We start from the raw sequence: 19,934 nt of genomic DNA on the forward strand, positions 1-19,934 counted from the left end.
TTTTACCACATGTTTGGGTAATTTTTATTCGGGTTAAAAAAACAAAGGTTGACCAATTTTAAGCATATTCCTGATATTTACGTTTGTGTAAACATTGCACAGCTCTGGAAGAATAATACAGCAATCCCTCGTTTTTCACGGTAAATTAGGACCAGGACCACCCGCGATAGACAAAAATCCACGAAGTAGGGTTTGAACGCTCCCACCAAAGTCCATGAGGAATTTGTGTGCAATCGTTTGTGAGTACCAGTATGATTAAAATATGTAAACAGTATTTATCCTTTATATATTTGAGACAAGGACTATAGCAGTACACACATTTACTTAAATGTTTAATTACAAAACATTAGATGGTCACACATTCACCACGCAGTAAATGGGTGATGTCAGGGCTAGGAACCAATCAAGCTATAGCCATGTACAAAACCTCTGAGTCATTCAGTATTTTTTTATTATGAATGCATCAAAGGACACGATAATCAAACCGCAAAGTAGCAAGGGATTACTGTATACCCTTTTTTTTTTCTAAAGGTTTAGACAAGATTAAGGGAATGATGAACATGCTCCTCAGTCTTTGCAGAAAACTTTATGACTTACGATAGAAAGCAAAATAATGTTAGCAAAAGTCTGTCAAAACATTTATTTTCTTTGTAATTCATGTTCAGACTTGGAAACAAAATGGGGCACCCCATCGACTCATGCTGACCAGAGCCCTGAGTCTTCCCCCTCCTGGTGGGCAGTACCGTGTCTCAGTTTTCACTCTTCATTATAAAGGAGGAGTTTGCGCATCGAGGCTCTTATACCTCAACTGGCACAGAGCGTGTGTATGTGTGATTCTGGATTGCTGAGTGGCCTCCGACCTCGAGCTGGGATAAAAGAAGGGACATTGACAAAAAGCTGGCAACATGGCGGTGACAGGATGCACGCAATGCATTAAATATATGTTATTTTTCTTTAATTTTATTTTCTGGGTAAGTTGTTTTCTTTTGTTACTTGAGATGTTTTGTGTGACAAACCTGACGTTCGTTTGACTGAGCGGCATACCGTTTGAGTATCTGTGCGGTTTCACAAATTAGATGCAGTGTGTTTCCCACTTTGCTTTGCTATGGGTGTGAAAGGCTTGTGTAGGAGAGCAGCATCATTTGAGGAGGCGACGCACACCCAATGTCGCTCTAACCCCACAGTTATTTTCTGCATGGACAAGTAGCACTGTGGGTGGCTGAAATAGGAAAAAAGGGGAAGATCACATACCGGGTGGGCTTCAATCTAAACATTTATCCTCTCTTTGAATCTGACGTGAACCATGTGACCCTATTAGAAAGAGATTCATGGGCAAAAGGGAAAGACTTCAAAATCACCCAGGGATGGGTGATTTTTCACACTCTTAAAATAAAAAAGGTGAGCCTGAACTGAGATTTATGGGGTGAAGGGGCGGGGGGGGGGCTGTGCTGGCTTGTCACCATTCAAAAACTCAGGAAACACACAAGCAAAACACACATTTACTTGACGTAACTTGCCACCATCACATAATATATCCTCAAAACATGCTCAACATTCTTTATTCTTACTTCCTAAACACCCGGATTTGACTGGCTGTGCATTTCCATTTGCTTTTTCTCGCCACTTATCTTTTTTTTAGATGAACAGCATATCCTGGACACACCGCACATGAGTGTTTCCTCTGTTGGCTTTCGCCCGCCTTCTTGTCGTTGTGAAAATAAGCCATTTTTCTTGTTGAGGATTTGGCTTCCTGTCTCTTGGAGAACAATGCAATGCAGTCATGGCACTAAATTTGTGTTACCATACGACTGACGACAACTGTTTATTTATTTTTTCAATAACTGTGATCAACACAACCGTGTGTTACCATCTCAACCTGTAGTCCGCATTCCTTCAATGTGCCACTGGAGATAAACTGAGAATAGATAATGTAAAAGAATCTGTTTTTGAAGGCCGTAGACGGTGCCGTAGGTCACTGCCGTGTCAGGATGTCCTCTCATCACTTCCCTTTTAGGTGAGGGGACAGTTCACAGTCTCCCAGTGGAGCTACACACATAGAAATATTTCAACCGCTAATTTGAATTGATAGGAGTGATGTCAACAACACATGACTTTCAAAAATTTTGGATCTCTCCTTGCAAGATTCCACCAAAGGACTGAAGATGACGACGACATCATACTGACGATATCCTTCCTTTTCATTACAGCTGGCTGGAGGGGTGATCTTGGGAGTGGCACTGTGGCTCCGTCATGACAGTCAAACAAGCAACCTCCTCATTCTTCAGTTTGAAGGCCAACAGGCACCAAGCACCTTCTATATCAGTGAGTCAAGTGGTTTCCTCACAGAAAATAAACATTTAAAAGAGGAAAATGTCAATTGACGTTCAAACGGCCACTATCATAAAAAGCCGAGTTAACTGTGCAGGCAATATTTTGAGTGACATTTTCATCCTTCCAGGGATAGTGGTTACGACAGTCAGTGACGTGCGGTGAGGTTCATGGCTGGTGAGGCACTGACGTCATCACAGTCAGATTTACAAACATATGAACTCCACAGAGTAGCTTATTCACCATTTGATTGGCAACAGTTAACGTGTTTTGTTTAAAATGTCATGTCAGCGTTCTTTATATACTGTATACAAATTGTAGCATAGAAAAAAAGAATGATAAAAACGTTATTATCGTGTTACCTTTACTTATAAATGAAGTCAATGCGCCGCTCCTTAAGAAAGGCATCTCAAACTTCTTTGTAGAAGCCTTCCTTATCTTTCTTCAGTTTTAAAAGTCTCTGTCTCAATGGAGATCACTGCCAGTGAAGAAAGTCGTCCTTGATCAGTCCTGTTCCGAGTTCCGACTCTATGTTTTCAGTCTGAGTTTTCAGTGCTGAGAATGAGCGCTCCACTGATGCTGTAGTCGCTGGAACAGTGAGCACGAGCTGGAGCAACTTTGTCGCTTCAGGAATAGTTTCAATGAGATCCTTCTTGGCCAATAAGATGAGAAGCTATCCAGGAGATTTACATTCATCCCTCACCGTTTGCGAGCTACATAGTCCGGTGTTGGTCTTCCTCTATTATCTCCTGCTTCGATTGAAAGTCCAGTTTAGAAAATTCTTTCAATTTAGATATGTAATCCTCCAGTCTGAAAATAAGGCCAAGCAAAAATGACTGTATGGTTGCACTTAACTTGCTAACTGTTTACTGTAGCTTGCTCTCGCTAATTCTATTATTCAGTGAAATGTAAATTTCTCCACTGTGAGACTAATAAAGGCAAATCCAATCCAATCCAGCAGCCGAGGAGTCGCAAGAAGAATCTCTGTCATCACCAGCTGTCATGAGGCAGGGGAACTGTGTGCCTCACCTATGCACACAGTTTTGATTAAAATAAACACTGTAGTCCAGTCTTTATAATGTACAGTGACTGTAAATTATATACACCAGCTAAAGTGTAGAAATTTAGTTCATATACTAAAAGCTTTTGACCACTTTAATAGCAATATGCAGAGGAACAGCAATGCGGTCTCACTGCAGAGCAAGCCAGCACAGTTACTATAGTCATTGCGGAATCCATGGTGAGGCTCAGCCGGCTGCTGCCTCACCGCTCATCTCTGCTTAGTATTTAAACGGTAAATGTGAAAATTCAGCAATTTTGAAAAAAAATAAAACAATTGTGAAGTCAAATGGAAAAGAACTTTAAACTACAACTTTAAAGTACAAATCACTAAATAAATAAAACAGTTTCATTTATTATTAATTTAATTTATTTTTTATGTTTATTTTTTCTTTTGATATTTCCATGATATTCCCCTGACTGCACGTCACTGAGTACAGTACTGATTACAGTCGACAGCTTTTCATATTCATGTTGATAGGTTAGAGTAGAAGGTGCATGAAAGGGTTAAAATGGTCACAATTTCAAATCTGAAGGAGCTGTAGGTGATAATGATGTCAGTATTCATCAACTCATCGCTACCCTGCCACCTAATTTGGCAGTGAATATCAATGTGGAACTGTCTAACTCAACTTACCCTATTTTCCGGTGTATAAGGCGCACCCAAAAAATACATTTTTATTTCTAAGCGCCTTTAAGATGCCTGGATTTTCTTCAAAAGATAACCCTGCACCATATACGCAGGTGCGCTTTATATGTGAAGTAATATTGCGCCACAACAAGTCTTCGCAATTACCGTAATTTCCGGACTACAAAGCACACCTGATTATAAACCTCACCCAGTACATTTTTAAAGGAAAAAAAAATGTACATACATAAACCACACCTGTCTATAAGCCGCATGTTTATAAAGAAAGACGGTACACAGAAAAAGTCTTCAAAGTTTGAATAATATACCTTATTTTTTTCCAAAACAGTGCCCGTAACACGGCAGCAACACAGCCCAAACAGGGCTGGTTAGAAAAACATGCCGGTAAAAATCGCTGAGACACTGCAGTAGTTCAGCAACAACACGTTAGCACTCGCTAACAGGTCTGGGTATGTTGTCCGGCGAGACAGCAAAGCCCCATGGAGAAAGAATCAAAAGTTCATTCAGCCAGATCCAAGAAGGAGATTTTGAGTTTTCTTTGTTTGAAGTCGCAACAGATGACGGTTTTCAGCGTTCCACAGGTAACACTGCTCTCCAGACTTCCCCTTCTCCCCTGTCGTGACTTCCTTATTCCGTTTAAAGGACAATCGACGCCTCCGGACAAGTTGCGTCCATAATTTGAAAAATCACTTCAAATGACTTCTACTGAGCGTGTTTTACAAAGATTACACCGCATATAGCTATATTTTACGTTTTAAGACTCGCGCAGAATATTCAGGAACTCTTGTTTACAAGTTGATGATGATACCTGACCTGACGTCACGTCTGGAACGCCCCTGACAAAGAAAGCGACACACAATGCATTTTGGGTACTTTGTTTGGTCTGAAAACTTCGTGTTGATCCGTGTTGATGGCGAAATTAGAAGTAAAACACATAAATAATGCGATGGTGAATCGTTGTGTGTTGCACCAATACTACTATTTGATAGTAGTTGACACAAATACACAGCAGACAAATCAGCCAATTTCCAACGGACCTTGGGCACCATCTTGTGCATTTTCCGGGACGCTACATTGGAGTCCTGACGGCTCAATTGATACGGAAGGACTTCTTTAATCGATTGCATACATTTATGCTTTCCTCTTCATAACTATTTAAATCATATTCATAACTGGATGAGTAACAAGAAAGCATCTTTCCGAATCAATGTTTTGATTCGAGAGCAAGGCACGACGTACTGGCGTGGCGTCACGAACAAGGGGGCGGGACCTTCTGAAACTGAAACTTTCTGAGGTCATTTTGAAGTAGTTTTGGGAAGTCATTTTTATGGGTGTTTTTCATTTGACTAAAAATATCAGCCTGCGTGTTTCGGGTATTTTAGATGCTATGAAACATTTTTCTGATGTCAGTTCGGAAACAAAAAAATGGTGTCGGTTGTCCTTTAAAGGCGGAACACGCGCTTCAGGCCAAGCAGATTCAAGTGGCAATTGGCCATTCCCAGGCGGTTGCAAGAAATGTGCACCTTTCTCCCATCCAAAATCCACAAAAACATAAAATTACTGTATTTCACATTTCTTTTGGCATCATGACATCACTCACCGCCTCAACCCCAAGTTCAGTTCAGACACTCGGCAATATTTTTTTCTTTCTTTTCATGCCAATCTCAACTGGCGTCATATTTTGTTAATTCTTGCTTGTCTTAGGTACAATCTCTGCTTCTTCCGCTTTGTCTTATGACACACCTTTTTTGTTTCTTTTTCGTCGTCTTTTTGAGGACTGGGCTGTTATCACTCACCATTGTCATGAACATGTTTTTTCTTTCATGGCTTTCTTTGCCACCTTCGTGTCATGATGCGGCGTTTTTCTTTCTTGGCCTTCTTTGTTATGTTCTCATCAACTAGCGTAACAATTTCCTCTTTAATCCGAGTTTTATTCTTTGACCTTCTGTCATTACTCTCGGTTCCTTTTTCCTCGGATTGTTCGATTTCTAGTTCTTTGTGCTTCTTTGGTTCAGGCTCACTCGTGGCTGCCTCTTCAGCATTTTCATTTTTGACAATTTCAGGAACATAATCAGTCGTCATTTCATCTACTGCAGCAACCTGATCGTCAGTAGGTGCATCCTCATTCTCAGTTCCAGTTAAAGTCAAAGTCAAAGTCGGCTTTATTGTCAAATATGCTAATATGCATGACATACACCACAGATGAAATTACTGTCCTCTAGGACCCAGGGTTAGCACAAGTCACAAGTCTGGCCTCTTGCGCAGCATTTTCAACTGTAGTGGTGCCATCAACATTGTCACACCATCTGTATCAGCTACATCCTCATTCTCATTTGCGCTTGAGGTGAGAGTCTCTTCTTCCCTTTCAGGTTTCCCTTTGTTCAAGTCTGTAGCTTGAACAACTTCAACTTTGGCGCTTTCAGAAACCTCTTCACTTATCTCAACTTCTGCAGCATCCTCATTCTCAGCTCCTCCTGTGTCCGGAGTCTACTTTCGACTATCAACTCACCCTTCCTCATCTTGAGAGGGTACAAAAACATAGCAAGTCACTGAGATACGTCGTCATCTTCCTTGTGTGCACTGAAACCATAGAAGTCTTCCTTCTGGGTGTCGGATTGGAATAGTGTCCCATATTTCTCGCCAAACATGCTCTCATTCTCTCTTTCGTTGTCGCTGTGTCACTTTCATTTTGAGTTAAAGTCACTGATGAGTTAAAAATGATCCTTCCCTCTGGTTCATGGCTCTTCACGGTGTTAGAAGATGGTAGTAAAATCAGCAGGAACCAAGGTGTTGAACAACAAGAGATTATTTTAATCTTGTAGACAGCAGGGACATTGTGAGGTCGGTTGAGGAAGGCCAGAGAGAGAGCGATCGGGCATGTTGGGAGAGCTTTTATAAAGACGGATAGGATGTGACGTCACGTAAAGGCGGGCAGGATGTGATGTGACAGGAAGTCAAAGAAAAACAAAATGATGCAAAAGGAAGTAGAAAAGATGTCTTAAAATGTGTTCGTATAGCGAATTGTCTTAACAGTCACTCCCGGGCTTGTGCTGCCCTCTCCGTTACGCAGAAGACCGGCTTATCAAAACCTTTTGGTGATTGTAGATTTCAGGATCCACTGGCAAAAGTTGCTCTTTGCATATGGCCAGTTTTGCTAAACAATTTCTTGGCTCTGGTCATCCAAGCTTCCCATTCAACTCGGAGGGCCACTTTAAATCCACGATTCCTCGGCACATATATTCACCCTGTCTCACTCTTACCTTTAGTGCTCGAGCGCCACTGGCGGCCGTCAGAAAAATGCATAAATTAGCTGCATCATTGCATAACCCGTAGGGGTGAAAGCTTGTGACAAAAGTTGTGGCTTATAGTCCGGAAATTACGGTACTGTCAGCAGCCACCGATTCCATTTCCCCCTGTAAAAGAAGTAGAGCCTCTAGCTTCTAATGTAGCACCTTTTGTGGTGTGCCTTATATTTGGAAAACATTTATGTACAGTAAAGTCTCGTTATATCGATATTCAAGGGAGTCCGAAAAAATATCGATATAACCGGGACTATCGATATATCCGACCCTGTTTGCATGTAATTTTCTCCGTGCGTGCATAGAAATAGTATCGATATAACCGGGACTATCGATATATCCGATATCGATATAACGAGACTTTACTGTATTTATATATTATATTTGGATTTTTTTTTCATTCATTGAAGGTGCACCTTAGAAATTGAAAAAGTTTAAAGATACACCATTCATTAGGGGTTCGCCTTATACTCCGGTGCGCCTTATACAACGGAAAATAACGTACATTACTTGTTTGGAAGAAAAAAAATATCAGCAACATTTTTTTGTTGTTGATGTGTTAAAGCACAGTGCTACGATAGGAACTGATGATTATATAAACGTGATGAGGGAGGCCAGAGGTTTTTATTGAAACCTTATCTATTTGTTAACTGCTAGCATAAGAATACATCACAAGCGTTGGGATTGCGTGTTAGGTATGTCTTGTTTGAGAAATGTTCTCCACAATGTTGGGTAATTGTACAACTTTTGAGGTGTTTGAAAATAAGAATTCTACTTGCAAATCATTTGTCATTAATCTAGTGTATCTACACCAGTTTGCAATGGAATAACAACATTTGAATGAAGCAATTTTTCTGGCTTGTCCCCAATGCAATTGAACGGCATAACAGTGGATCATTGAAAATTGATTGACGGCATGTCGACTGTCATTCATACACATGCATCACGGCTTCTCATGTCATGTGTTACCCTTTTGGTAATTATACTCCGTTATGATTTGTATCAACTAAACGGTAATTGTGGTGGTTTAAGTTCGCAGTGATGGTGACCTTGTACTGTGGAGTGTAGCGTTAGCCACTTTGGATTGGATTTGCTGTACCTTTATTCATCTCGCAGTGGATAAATGTACATTTCATTTTGTTACGTCATTTGATAATTTGAGATTTCATTCCATTGACGCATGTTCCTAATGCTGGATTTTTGCCCCTCTGTAGTCCAAGTCAGTTATGGTCAAATTAAACAATGGAGGTAGCTAAACATTTTGAGCTATGCTACGGAGGATCAGAATCAGAATCAGAATCAGAATACCTTTATTCGTCCCGCAATGGGGAAATTTGCAGTCCACAGCAGCAATTGAAGAGGGATGGGGTTGGGGTGGGAGTGAAAGGATAGAAAACAAGATATTCTAAGCATAACAAAATGAAAATGAAAATAAAAAAATTCATGGGTGATAGGACAGCACACCTGCTAAAATATTTGAAAATAATGCATTTTTAACCCATTTTAATTCACTCACATTCACACACAAACACACACACAAAGTGAAATCCAGCAAAGCCTGGCTTTTATCCGAACCCCATCTAAACCCTTTCATTTCTATCATTACTGCCACACATTCAAAAATGTGTCCACTCCACTGCCAGAGTTTTTGTCACTGTCACTCAAATTCCCGGACCCACAGAATATTGAGTTTTAGGACTACAGAAACATTCAATGCAGCGTAAGAAGCCCGAGACTCTCTGCTTTCATCAGAAAAAAATAGTCATTTCCGAAATTATATGGGTCTGGAGTTATATGATCTTGAAATGAGGGCGGCTGTCCAAAATACAATGCAATACATACATATTGGTTCATGTCTCGCTTTAACAACAGCTGAACCTGTAACAAAGCGCTAACATGGAAAAATAAAGGAAATGATCCCCCTTGTGGAAGGGAAAAAACATTGCCAGAAGTCTGGGCAGCGCTTTATCGGCATCCAAGCAAGAAAAAAATATCAAAACTGAACTAATTCGGGAATGGAGCTCTACATCATATTTTCAATTTCCATATAAATTTGTGAATGGCAGTGAATGAGTTAAATCACATTTTGGCCTCCCAAATGTTCCACGGTGAAAACCGTGCGCGCTTTCGCGAATGTGCAAAACGTTCTTTTAAATATGACACTCTCCACCGATTTTACACTTGTTGCCAACAGCGCGCAATCTGTTCGAGGTAATGAACAGGCAGTTTAGTTCCCACTGTATGCTTTATGACCCGTATAACACATATGCCTCATCTCCTTATTAAATTTTACTCTCTAAATGTATTTCAACCCTCGCATTTACTTAGTCATCACTTACAGACATCTCGTTTCTTGTCATAGATTGTCTTTTTGCGATAAGAAGGTCATTTTTAAGAACACACGAATATTATGGCTCACTTTTCTGCTGCGGGCCAAAACTACAAACCTGCATTTGACCTCCAAGAAAAAAAAATGTGAGACAGGACCCACATAAATTTTATCCAGCTGTCAATCTGACACTCCGAAGGTGTGGTTGAATCTTGCACCCCCAAGTTATTAAAAAAAAAAAAAAAAAGACCCGGCTCACACGCTCCACTGAAAGAGGCCAGATGTTCTCTCCAGATGTTGCGGCCGGTGTGGGCACCCTGCAAAAATAAAGCCATCGTGTGTATTCACCCACTCAGAAGTTTCCGAAAGTTGTTTTGTTTCCTTTACAAAATCATAACTGAATTGCAGAATCAGGAATGTTGCCTTTCCACTTGAACTAATGGCATCCATCATTTTCCTTCGTTGCCTTAAGCCACCCCACAAGGTGGTCCAACAAAACCTGCGAAACGTGATACAATTTAAACATTTTGATCTCGTCGTCTAGTTGTGGCGGTGAACCGCTTTGCACTCATTCATTAGAATTTGGCCCCGTCCATGTTCTCCCATACTTTCCTCCTCACTAAGTATAAGGAAGCATCACAAACTCTGGCTTTTTATAGAGCGCAGTCCCACTAGTGATTTTGGAGAGGCCCACCCAAGCAAGATCAAGGAGAATGTTACTTTCTTTCGCCCGCTCTTCAACATACGGCCTCGCATAATTCAAATAACCTTGGACATCTGCACATTAACCCTCAAATTAGAGTTTGGCCTGGATGTTTTTAGACCGTTGGCACACCAACCTGGTGTTTATGTCAGGCTCAAAATACATATTGTCCAAACTGTGTGCCGCTTGAGGAAAACTACCGAGTGACAATCTTCTCAGACTTGTTTCAGAACTGGGAAAAAACGGGAAGGACAGTCAAGCTAATGTGAAATTTTGAAAGACCTCTTAATTGAATTATCTTGAGGTTATGCTCGACCCGCTGAATCTTAAAGAGCACCTCAAGGCAACATTTTTATCTGCCATCGTAAAAAGGGTGTTTTCTAGTCTCAATTTAGATGAATTCTGCACATTGAGTTAATTCGTTTGTCCATTTTTATGCATCTCAGTTGGATTGTCATTTTGGCCTTATATAGCCCCCCTTCTGTAACTTGCATCAAACTGCTCTCGGGCTAGAATTGTCAATGTCACCGCTCATCTATATTCTCTGTTTGGTCTCGTAATACCTGTAATGCGAGCCAGATTGATTAATCTCCTTCAGTTTTATTCCAATAATGTAATATGAACTCATTCACTGCCAGACGTGCAAAAATGTGTTCACTCCAGTGCCAGGGTTTTTGTCATTTTCACTTGAATTCCAGGACCCACAGAATATTGAGTTTTAGGACTACATAAACATTCAATACAGCGTTAAAATCTTTAGACTCTCTTCTTTCATCTGATGAAAACAGTTACAGTAAAGTCTCGTTATATCGATATTCAAGGGAGTCCGAAAAAATATCGATATAACCGGGACTATCGATATATCCGACCCTGTTTGCATGTAATTTTCTCCGTGCGTGCATAGAAATAGTATCGATATAACCGGGACTATCGATATATCCGATATCGATATAACGAGACTTTACTGTAATTCCTAAATTATATAGCTCGGGAGTTATATGAGCTCGAAATGAGGGTGGCTGTCCAAAATACAATGCGATATTGGTTTATATAGCGCTTTAACAACAGCTGAAGCTGGAATAAAGCGCTAACATGGTAAAGGGGGACATGCTGCCCCCTTGTGGAAAATAAAAAAACATGGCCAGAGGCCAAGGCCAGTGCTTTATCGGCACCTAAGCATGAAAAAAAAAAAAAAAAAAAAAAACAAATTCGGGAATGGCGCTCGATGTCATATTTTCAATTCCCAAATAAATTTGTGAATGGCAGTGAATGAGTTAATTGGGATAGTTAGTTTAAACGAATTGGGACACAGAATATATGACTACAAAGAAATTGTCTGCTGAGCTCTCCTATCATTCTTCATCTTATCAATACATCGTATCCAATTAATTGCATTCAATCTTATCGGTCTGGGGAAGGCGCCTAATTTGATAATTACCATATTTTCTGGTGTATAAGGCGCACCCAAAAGCCTTAATTTTCTTCCAAAGTTGACCCTGCGCCTTATACGCAGGTACGCCTTATTTGTGAAGTAATATTGAGCCACAACAGGTCTCGCAACTAAGATCAGCAGGCACACCTACATTTCGGCTACACGTCGTGCGTAACCCCACCGTCTACTGTAGCGCATTATGCCTTATATTTGGAAAACTTTTATATATTTATATATTATATTTGGATAACTATTTTCATTCATTGGCGGTGCGCCGCATAGTCCGGTGCGCCTATGTGTAAAAAGTTTGAAAATACACCACCACCTTATACACCGGAAAATGCAGTAATTCATTTAAGATTAATCAACAAATTGTTGAAACTTCACATCCAGAAATGTCAATTTGTAAACAATTTATGACCTGCAATTGACATCGATGCACCACATCCTGCTAATAACTCGATTTGTACCCTTTCCTGACGACTCTTTTACTTTTGTGTTCATTCCCATTCTACCTTATTACTATATAATTAACCAAATTATTTTAAGCACCTTAGATGGACAAGTGACTGAAGCTCTCACTAGTATGTGTTCTCATCCACTTTCACTGTAATATGTCTCTGTCAGGAAGGCCCTTGGAGAGAGGATGACTCTTTTTAATGATTAATCCTTGTCATAGATCAACAGATAATCCTTGGAAGACTGGAACCAATGCAAAAGACTGCAGGGACTTGACTTCGCAGCCTTTTTTTGTAAATAGTGGATGAGAGGAGAACAAGAGAGACATACAAGTGGGGCTTTTAGTGTTTTCTCACACCCTTACCCCGAACCCCACCCTCTATAGAAGTTACACAGAGAGACACAAAATAAATGAACTTCCCCGGTGCCATCTCAATGGCCTTCAAACCTCAAAGGGTGTTGTCATAGTAATGGAAGGCAGCGGCCGCTTTTGCCACATTGCTGGGTTACCAAGCCTGGTAGCTAAGTTCGCTAACCCCCACCCTAAAAAAAACAACAAGAAAACCCAGGATCATGAAAAAAGAGGAAGAGTTTCGAAAGAGGACTGATGGAGGTATATGGAAGGTTTGTACGTGTGCTGTTTGTGAGATTTTGCAGAGAAACTGAATCTGTCTATCTCTTTTTCGATCGCTGTCAGGATGCATTATTATGGAGGTTATTTTTCCAAAGCGTATGCCTAAAAGGATTTCATTCCTCGGGTGACGTTTCAGTGGAGGGCGAGAAAAGATGAAGGTCAAAAGGCCCTTAAAATTGATGAGTACTCTGATATGCTGTTGAATCTGCTGAACACTTTTTTGTGCCCTGAATCTTGCTTTTACCTCATGAATTATGATGTGTTGTCAGTGCATTTGGTATATAGCATTGAGATGAGTTTTTATTTTATTTTAAAAATACAATGGCAGCCCTGAGCAATGAAGTTTTTCCATTGCCAACCCCCCTCCACTTCTAACAATATGAAAGCTCAGAAAAAAGAACACATTAAAATGATGAGAGAAAACCTGAAGAAATATAAATATCTGAAAAGTAACATTTTAACGACAATTTAAAATCCACTATGAATTCGAGTGTGGCAGTAGTAATAGTCTAAATGCAAAGAACCAGGCATCAACTATTGTGCAGTGAAAAGATGCTGTGTGTTGCAGCACGTTTAGCTATTTGTTTCCATTTCTTTTGTACATTGGATTATTAGTAGTAGAGGTCATCGATTGGTGTGAATTCAGATGAGGTAAGCTCAAGCCCCCAATGACACTAAACAGGAAAAATAGTAGACAATAGTGGACGTATACTGTTATTTGTATTCACTAAATTTGTCTTGCTGCAAGACCACCTGTATTTTTCTGCCATACAAATCTGAGAATTTTATTGTCATAATCACTAGAGAATGGCAAGAAAGATTTTTATCTCTTATATACCGAGATGTGTTTATCTTTGCCGTGCTCAAGTCTCCTGTGCACGATGGATAAGGGAGGAGGTGAAAGGTCAGAGGGGTTTATTGTGCCGAGGGTCACTGAATGTGTCTGGAAGGCACTTCCTGACCCGAAGCTTTGCCCCCAACACGGGATCTGGGAGCTGTTTGTCTCCAGAATGTCAATAATAATGTGTCACCCAGGAGGGACCACGAAGGATATTCAGGAAGTCCATTACCAAAAAGTGCGTGGATAAATGAATAGGGAACATAAATGTTTTCCGTTGTTTTTGCTGCCCCCTGGTGGCGCTGGTAAAAAAAAAACATTGTCTTGTTTATTAACTCATGTTGATGTGTGTGTTTTGGCAGGTGTCTACATACTGATAGCTGTAGGCGCAGTGATGATGTTGGTGGGCTTCCTTGGCTGTTACGGTGCCATTCAGGAATCTCAGTGCCTTTTGGGAACGGTGAGAATAACATTGATTTTTACAAAATACAAATCACACTATAACGGAACAAAGCTTCTTGGGTTAAGCAATTAAGAATCCATATTATTCGTTTCCCTAGTCGGGCTCGTCTCTCTCTACTTGATTAGTGGACATTCCCCACATTTCAAAGAAAGTAACGTGTTGGTCGCTACGGTTTATCGATGTCCTATTTTTTCCGGTCACAACTTGCTCACTCACGTAACAAAAGGAAAACACTACAATGTAACGGGAGCACACCTGGGGTTTTGTTTTCTGAGAGCAAGAATTTTATAATATCCGACGATCTGTATGACAATGAAGGCGTCTGTGATTTTTGATTGGATGATTGAGTTGAAGGGGCGTGGTCAGGGATCTAGGAAAAACAACAGGAGCGTGTCTAAGCTAAACGGTTCATAAGTTTAAATAAATAAGTTTAAATGGCCTGGTGTCAAAATACGGTGTCTCAATAATAATATGTCAATATTTGTCAATAATAAACTCTTATTATTGTCGACGAAGGCCCGGTTAATATTCGCTGTTTTAAAATCTACTTTTTTAGGACACATCTTCAGGCATACATTTTGTTTTGCATTTTAAGGTCTTATAAAGCGTCTTTGAGTGCGATGAAAAGCGCTTTCAAATTAAATGTATTATTATTATTATTATTATTATTATGAACATGTTGCAAAACATGGGAAAGATAAACTAACCCCCGATCCCACCAAAAAATGCACTGAGCTTCTGATGATTTTTGCTGATTTGACGCTGCATTGTCACAGACAAGATCAAGCCAACAAAGAAACAGATCAAGACAAAGTAATGTACATCTGTCAAATGTTCTGACTGTAAAAACATACACATTGGGAAGGCCTTTGTCTCTTTTGTGTCGTCAATGAAAACTGTTGGATTGAAAATCTTTTTTTGTTGTTGCAGTTTTTCTTCTTTTTGGTCATCCTCTTTGCCTGTGAAGTGGCTGCAGCCATCTGGGGTTTTATGAACAGAGACACAGTGAGGACACCCAGCTACATTTGCAACAGTTGGCTATCGTATTAGTGATTCTGATTGACAATAACAACAAGTCGCTTGCAGATCTCCAAGGAATTGATCAACTTCTATGACTCAGCATACATCAAGGCTGTGGATGTTTCAGGCTCTCCCAGTAAAGACGCTGCAATTAAAGTTCTGGATGTTTTTCACACCACGGTTAGTCTAACAAAAGTTTGGTTTTATCTCTTGATAACTGCAATACTAAGTTTATGAGATACACAAATAAACAAAAGCAAGAAATGCATGTATTCGATCAGCTTTAAGAGACAACAATGTATTTATTTTTTGCTGTTGTTGTGAAGTGCGAACCTTGCTTGGCTACGGAGTAGGGACAAACCACAGAGAAAATACAACTTTAGTACCGGATGGAATCACGCAATTGTACCTAATTTTGTATCAAATTTGAGTGAATTTTAAAGAATATGTTGTGATTTGTGTTCTTGGCCTTGGCTTCAGCTCGACTGTTGCGGTAAAGGAGACGACACGGCACTCTTCAAGCAAGTTGTCGGCACTTTGTGTCCCAGAAAGTCTCCAGAAGATTTTCTGAAGTCTCAGGTAGTGAATGTTTCCATATTCTGTATCAATCATACAGAATCAGAATCAGAATCAGAATACCTTTATTCGTCCCGCAATGGGGAAATTTGCAGTCCACAGCAGCAATTGAAGAGGGATGGGGTTGGGGTGGGAGTGAAAGGATAGAAAACAAGATATTCTAAGCATAACAAAATAAAAATGTCAACTGTATACTGTGCAAATGTAGATGTGCAAAAACCGTTCTATAAACAAGACTGTACATAGTGCAGAATCAAGAGATGCATTTAGATATATTGCAACAACCCATATTTACAAGTGTCCAGTTTTTTTTTGTTTTTTGTTTTTTTTTTTGTTTTTTTTTTTTTCACATGTGATCATTGGGAATTGTGAAGCCTGACAGCAGTCGGTAGGAACGAGCGGCGGTACAATGACATTTGCATAGCGTTACTACCCTGTCTTGTAATCTAATTTTGCTCGACATACCTTAGCCCTTGTTTTTAACATGATTTATATTGCGTACATTATAATGTCACCGTTCTCTGTTAGTATTAATCGACACTGGGGATGCATTCATACCAGTATCAATGCCAATACTGCATACCGTGTACATCTGTGTAAGCTCTCAGTCGTACAGGAGTGGTCCATCGGTGAAAAGGTTTCTTCAGCCGTCATCTGTACTTCTTTGAAGGTGTCGGACATTTCGCTTCTCATCCAAGAGGCTTTGTCAGCGAACTAAAATTTTAGGCAATTAATGTCTGAATCCTACCTTTTACGCCAACAGAGTGTAGCGGGTTCAAGTTTATTTTATGATGAATAGTGGACCCACCCATAAAGGCCCTTCAGATTCATGTATTTGAGGTTTAAAATAAATACTAATTCTGATTTGATTTTTCTTCCCCAAACAGAGCTGTCACGACAAACTGATCGAGCTCTTTTCCGAGAAGCTTTATCTGATTGGTCTGGCCGCATTAGTGGTGGCCGTCATCATGGTGAGCTCACCCCCACTGCCGTCTCCCTGCATTCCAACGCAAAAGTAATGTGAGTCAAATGGGATTTTTCTTTGTTTCTGTTAGATCTTTGAGATGATCTTCACCATGGTGCTTTGCTGCGGGATCCATAACGCCCCAGTTTACTGAGCCCATCCAGTGATGAGCACCGTGACTCATTGATGGACTTACATTTTTTTTTTTTTTGCTGTTTCTCCTCTTTCCTATGACTAGAACACAGCATGGTGGATAGATCTGCTATCATTTTATTTTATACAAAAAATATATATAATTAGGATATTTTCTATTTATCATAGGGCATAACCACAACTTGCTAAATCTAAACTGTGTATATACAGTATTCTGTGGAATAGTTTACTGAATTCATGCCATTTTTATGGATGTATAAATTGTACATATGCACGTCTCATGTTGATTACGAGAGGCCATGTTTGATTGTGACATGTTGTGTTATACGATTGGACCAGCAGGGGTTCAACAGTCACTTGCGACTCTACTCTTATCACGCTTGCAGTGTTTTCTCAGTCAACTATGTTGAATAAACAATCTTCGTGCTGATGATGTGTGCAGATTGTTTGTCTTCTGTACCACAATGTGTGGGGTTTAAAGGACAACCGACACCATTTTTTTGTTTCCTAACTAACATCAGAAAAACTTTTTACAGCATCTAAAATACCCAAAACACGCAGGCTGATATTTTAGTTCAATGAAAAACACAAATAAAAATGATTTAAAGTGTCTCAAAACTCCTTCAAAATGAGCTCAGAAAGATTCAGTTTCAAAAGGTCCCGCCCCCTTGTTCGTGACGTCACGCCAAGATGCCTTGCCTTGCTCGAGAATCAAAACAATGGTTTCAGATTCGGAGAAGATGCTTTCTTGTTACTCATCCAGTTATCAATATGATTCAAATAGTTGCGAAGAGGAAAGCATACATGTTTGCAATCGATTAAAGAAGTCCTGTGTTATTTTGAGGGGTCTGGACTGAAATGTAGCGTCGCAGAAAATGCACAAGATGGCGCCCAAGCTCTGTTGGAAATGGGCTCATTTGTCTGCTGGGAATTTGTGTCAGCTAGTATCAAATAGTAGTCTTGGTGCAACACACAACGATTCACCATCGTGTTATTTATGTGTTTTCCTTTTAATTTCGCCATCTACACGAAGTTTTCTGACCAAACAAAGTACACAAAACGCATTGTGTGTCGCTTTCTCGGTCAGTGACGATACCTACCGTGACGTCACGGTAGGTATCGTCACCAACTCAAAAACAAGACATCCTGAATATTCAGTGCGAGTCTTAAAACGTAAAATATAGATATATGCGGTGGAATCTTTGTAAAATACGCTCAGTAGAAGTCATTTTACAAATTATGGACACAACTTGTCCGGAGGCATCGGTTGTCCTTTAATGGTAAGGATAGTCGCTTTAGTTCTAATGGTTCAGAATATTTACCTCCCTCTGTGCCATTTCCTCATTCTTTCCTTGCTTGCATTGTCCAGGTACTCTAAAAACAAGAGATGTGAAGCAGTCACTGCATGAAGATGAACTCATTAGCATTCTCAGGGAAAAACAAAAACTAATTTATCTCTGCAAGCAACTGGTTACTCGAAGTTGGTGTAATCCCTTACATCACCACGAGGAGGCAGACTTATCAACAGCTCTTCTCGAAATGATTACGCACCGTACGCTTCCCGTGACATCCAGAACTCAACCGACTTGTATTTCTGGCACAGACACACCCAGTTGACTTTTCTCGTCACTGAAACTCGCTGATGATGTCACACGTTCGAGTCTCTGCTGTGCACATGCACAGATAGACCCTCGGGGTGTTTCGGCATTTCCCCTGTGCCAAATGCTTCAACTACTTTCCCCCTTAGTTTATTAATATTTTGAAAAAGAAACTGCCTTCAACTTGCCACCAAAGGTGTTTTGACCATCGGATGGCTATTTATTTGTCCCTCGCTGTGCAGTCCAAACAACCCTTAGCCTTTTGAAACAGGGTACGCCGACTTTTGTATATCACTATAGATTCCATGCCATTTGCATTCTATCTTTATTTTATTTCTTTTTTTTAATTTAAGGTCGACCTATTTTATACTATTACTGAACTACAATAACATTAATAATGACTCTAAGCAACAACGACCTGGCCCTCTCCGTAACACGCAGGCAACGTCGACATAAGCCATCCTGTCGCCAGTTTATTCGCACTTTCAAAATAAAATAAAAGCAATGCAGTATAAACGTGTACCATTTTTAACATTCATCTGATTTCAGTTAAGCAAATACAATGGATGGGCAAGTGCACTCAATGTAATCATGGTGCAGAAGTTAATCTCATATTTCCCGTTATTGATCCTATCAGATCATATTCCCAGTATTATATGGGACAATGACGCCATATACTGTACTGTATTGTACATATACTACTGTAATGACCACGCTGGTCAGCAGAGGTCACCGCTGCATCTATTCCAAAATCTAAATAGTGCAGTACTTTTACCTGGATACTTTTCATAGTTAATAAACCCGCAGACAAAATGTTGAATTCTGGCTGAGAAAAGAAAATGCTAAGTTTCATTCAATATGAAACTGCTCACAATATCTGTGTCATTCAAATATTGTTGAAAATGTTGTGTGATATTTGGCAATATCTTCCTGACTAAAAATACTATGTTTGTGGTTTGATCCTTGTACTCTCTTGAAGCAAAAACACAATGTTATTATTTGTTGACACTGCTGTTCATAGTAATGCTCTTCCAGAGAATTGTCTGGCTGTGGGATGAGAGAGGATTACTACTACCTTATGATTTGCAAACGGAGAGCAGTTGCCTGGCGACCGTTGCAGATGTCAGGTTTTTACTGTTTGGTGCCAAGAAAAGTCCTCCCACATTTACCTGAGCTCCCCTACTTAAAAATAACTCCAACTTTTGTAATAAATCAGATCACAGTCATGGGGAGCTGGCTGCCAGAGATCATTCTTTTGAAACGATTACGTACTTTTACTTACTCGAAACGTAATTATTTTTATGTATAATCCCATGAATATTCCACACAAATATAAGAACTACGAATACGTGCTGTCGAAATATAGGCTGTTTCAGTTCTGTATACTTCTGCACACTAGATGGCAGTGTATGCCACGCAAGCAGATATGT

The 19,934-nt window shown here is 40.0% G+C and overlaps 1 protein-coding gene across 1 annotated transcript; it reads left to right on the forward strand.

Moving 5' to 3' along the window:
* Positions 1-334: 334 nt before the first annotated feature.
* On the forward strand, positions 335-17,336 carry LOC148897876 (CD81 antigen-like). Its single transcript, XM_088997032.1, has 8 exons — positions 335-971; positions 2,208-2,322; positions 14,093-14,190; positions 15,124-15,198; positions 15,280-15,393; positions 15,694-15,792; positions 16,677-16,760; positions 16,845-17,336. Exons 1-8 carry the CDS (start codon positions 906-908, stop codon positions 16,905-16,907), a joined length of 714 nt encoding a protein of 237 aa, XP_088853158.1. The 5' UTR covers positions 335-905; the 3' UTR covers positions 16,908-17,336.
* The last annotated feature ends 2,598 nt before the right edge of the window (positions 17,337-19,934 follow it).

Source organism: Hippocampus bargibanti, linkage group LG05 (genome assembly GCF_051943395.1).
Source record: "Hippocampus bargibanti isolate YZ-2025 linkage group LG05, ASM5194339v1, whole genome shotgun sequence".
Taxonomy (NCBI): domain Eukaryota; kingdom Metazoa; phylum Chordata; class Actinopteri; order Syngnathiformes; family Syngnathidae; genus Hippocampus; species Hippocampus bargibanti.

What these genes read in the sequence shown, in the direction of transcription:
- LOC148897876 (XM_088997032.1), top strand. Translation starts at nt 906, where the DNA reads ATGGCGGTGACAGGATGCACGCAATGCATTAAATATATGTTATTTTTC. An exon ending in CTCAGTGCCTTTTGGGAACG is followed by an intron (nt 14,191 to 15,123) that starts GTGAGAATAACA and finishes TTGTTGTTGCAG; the next exon opens with TTTTTCTTCTTTTTGGTCAT. An exon ending in GTTTTATGAACAGAGACACA is followed by an intron (nt 15,199 to 15,279) that starts GTGAGGACACCC and finishes AGTCGCTTGCAG; the next exon opens with ATCTCCAAGGAATTGATCAA.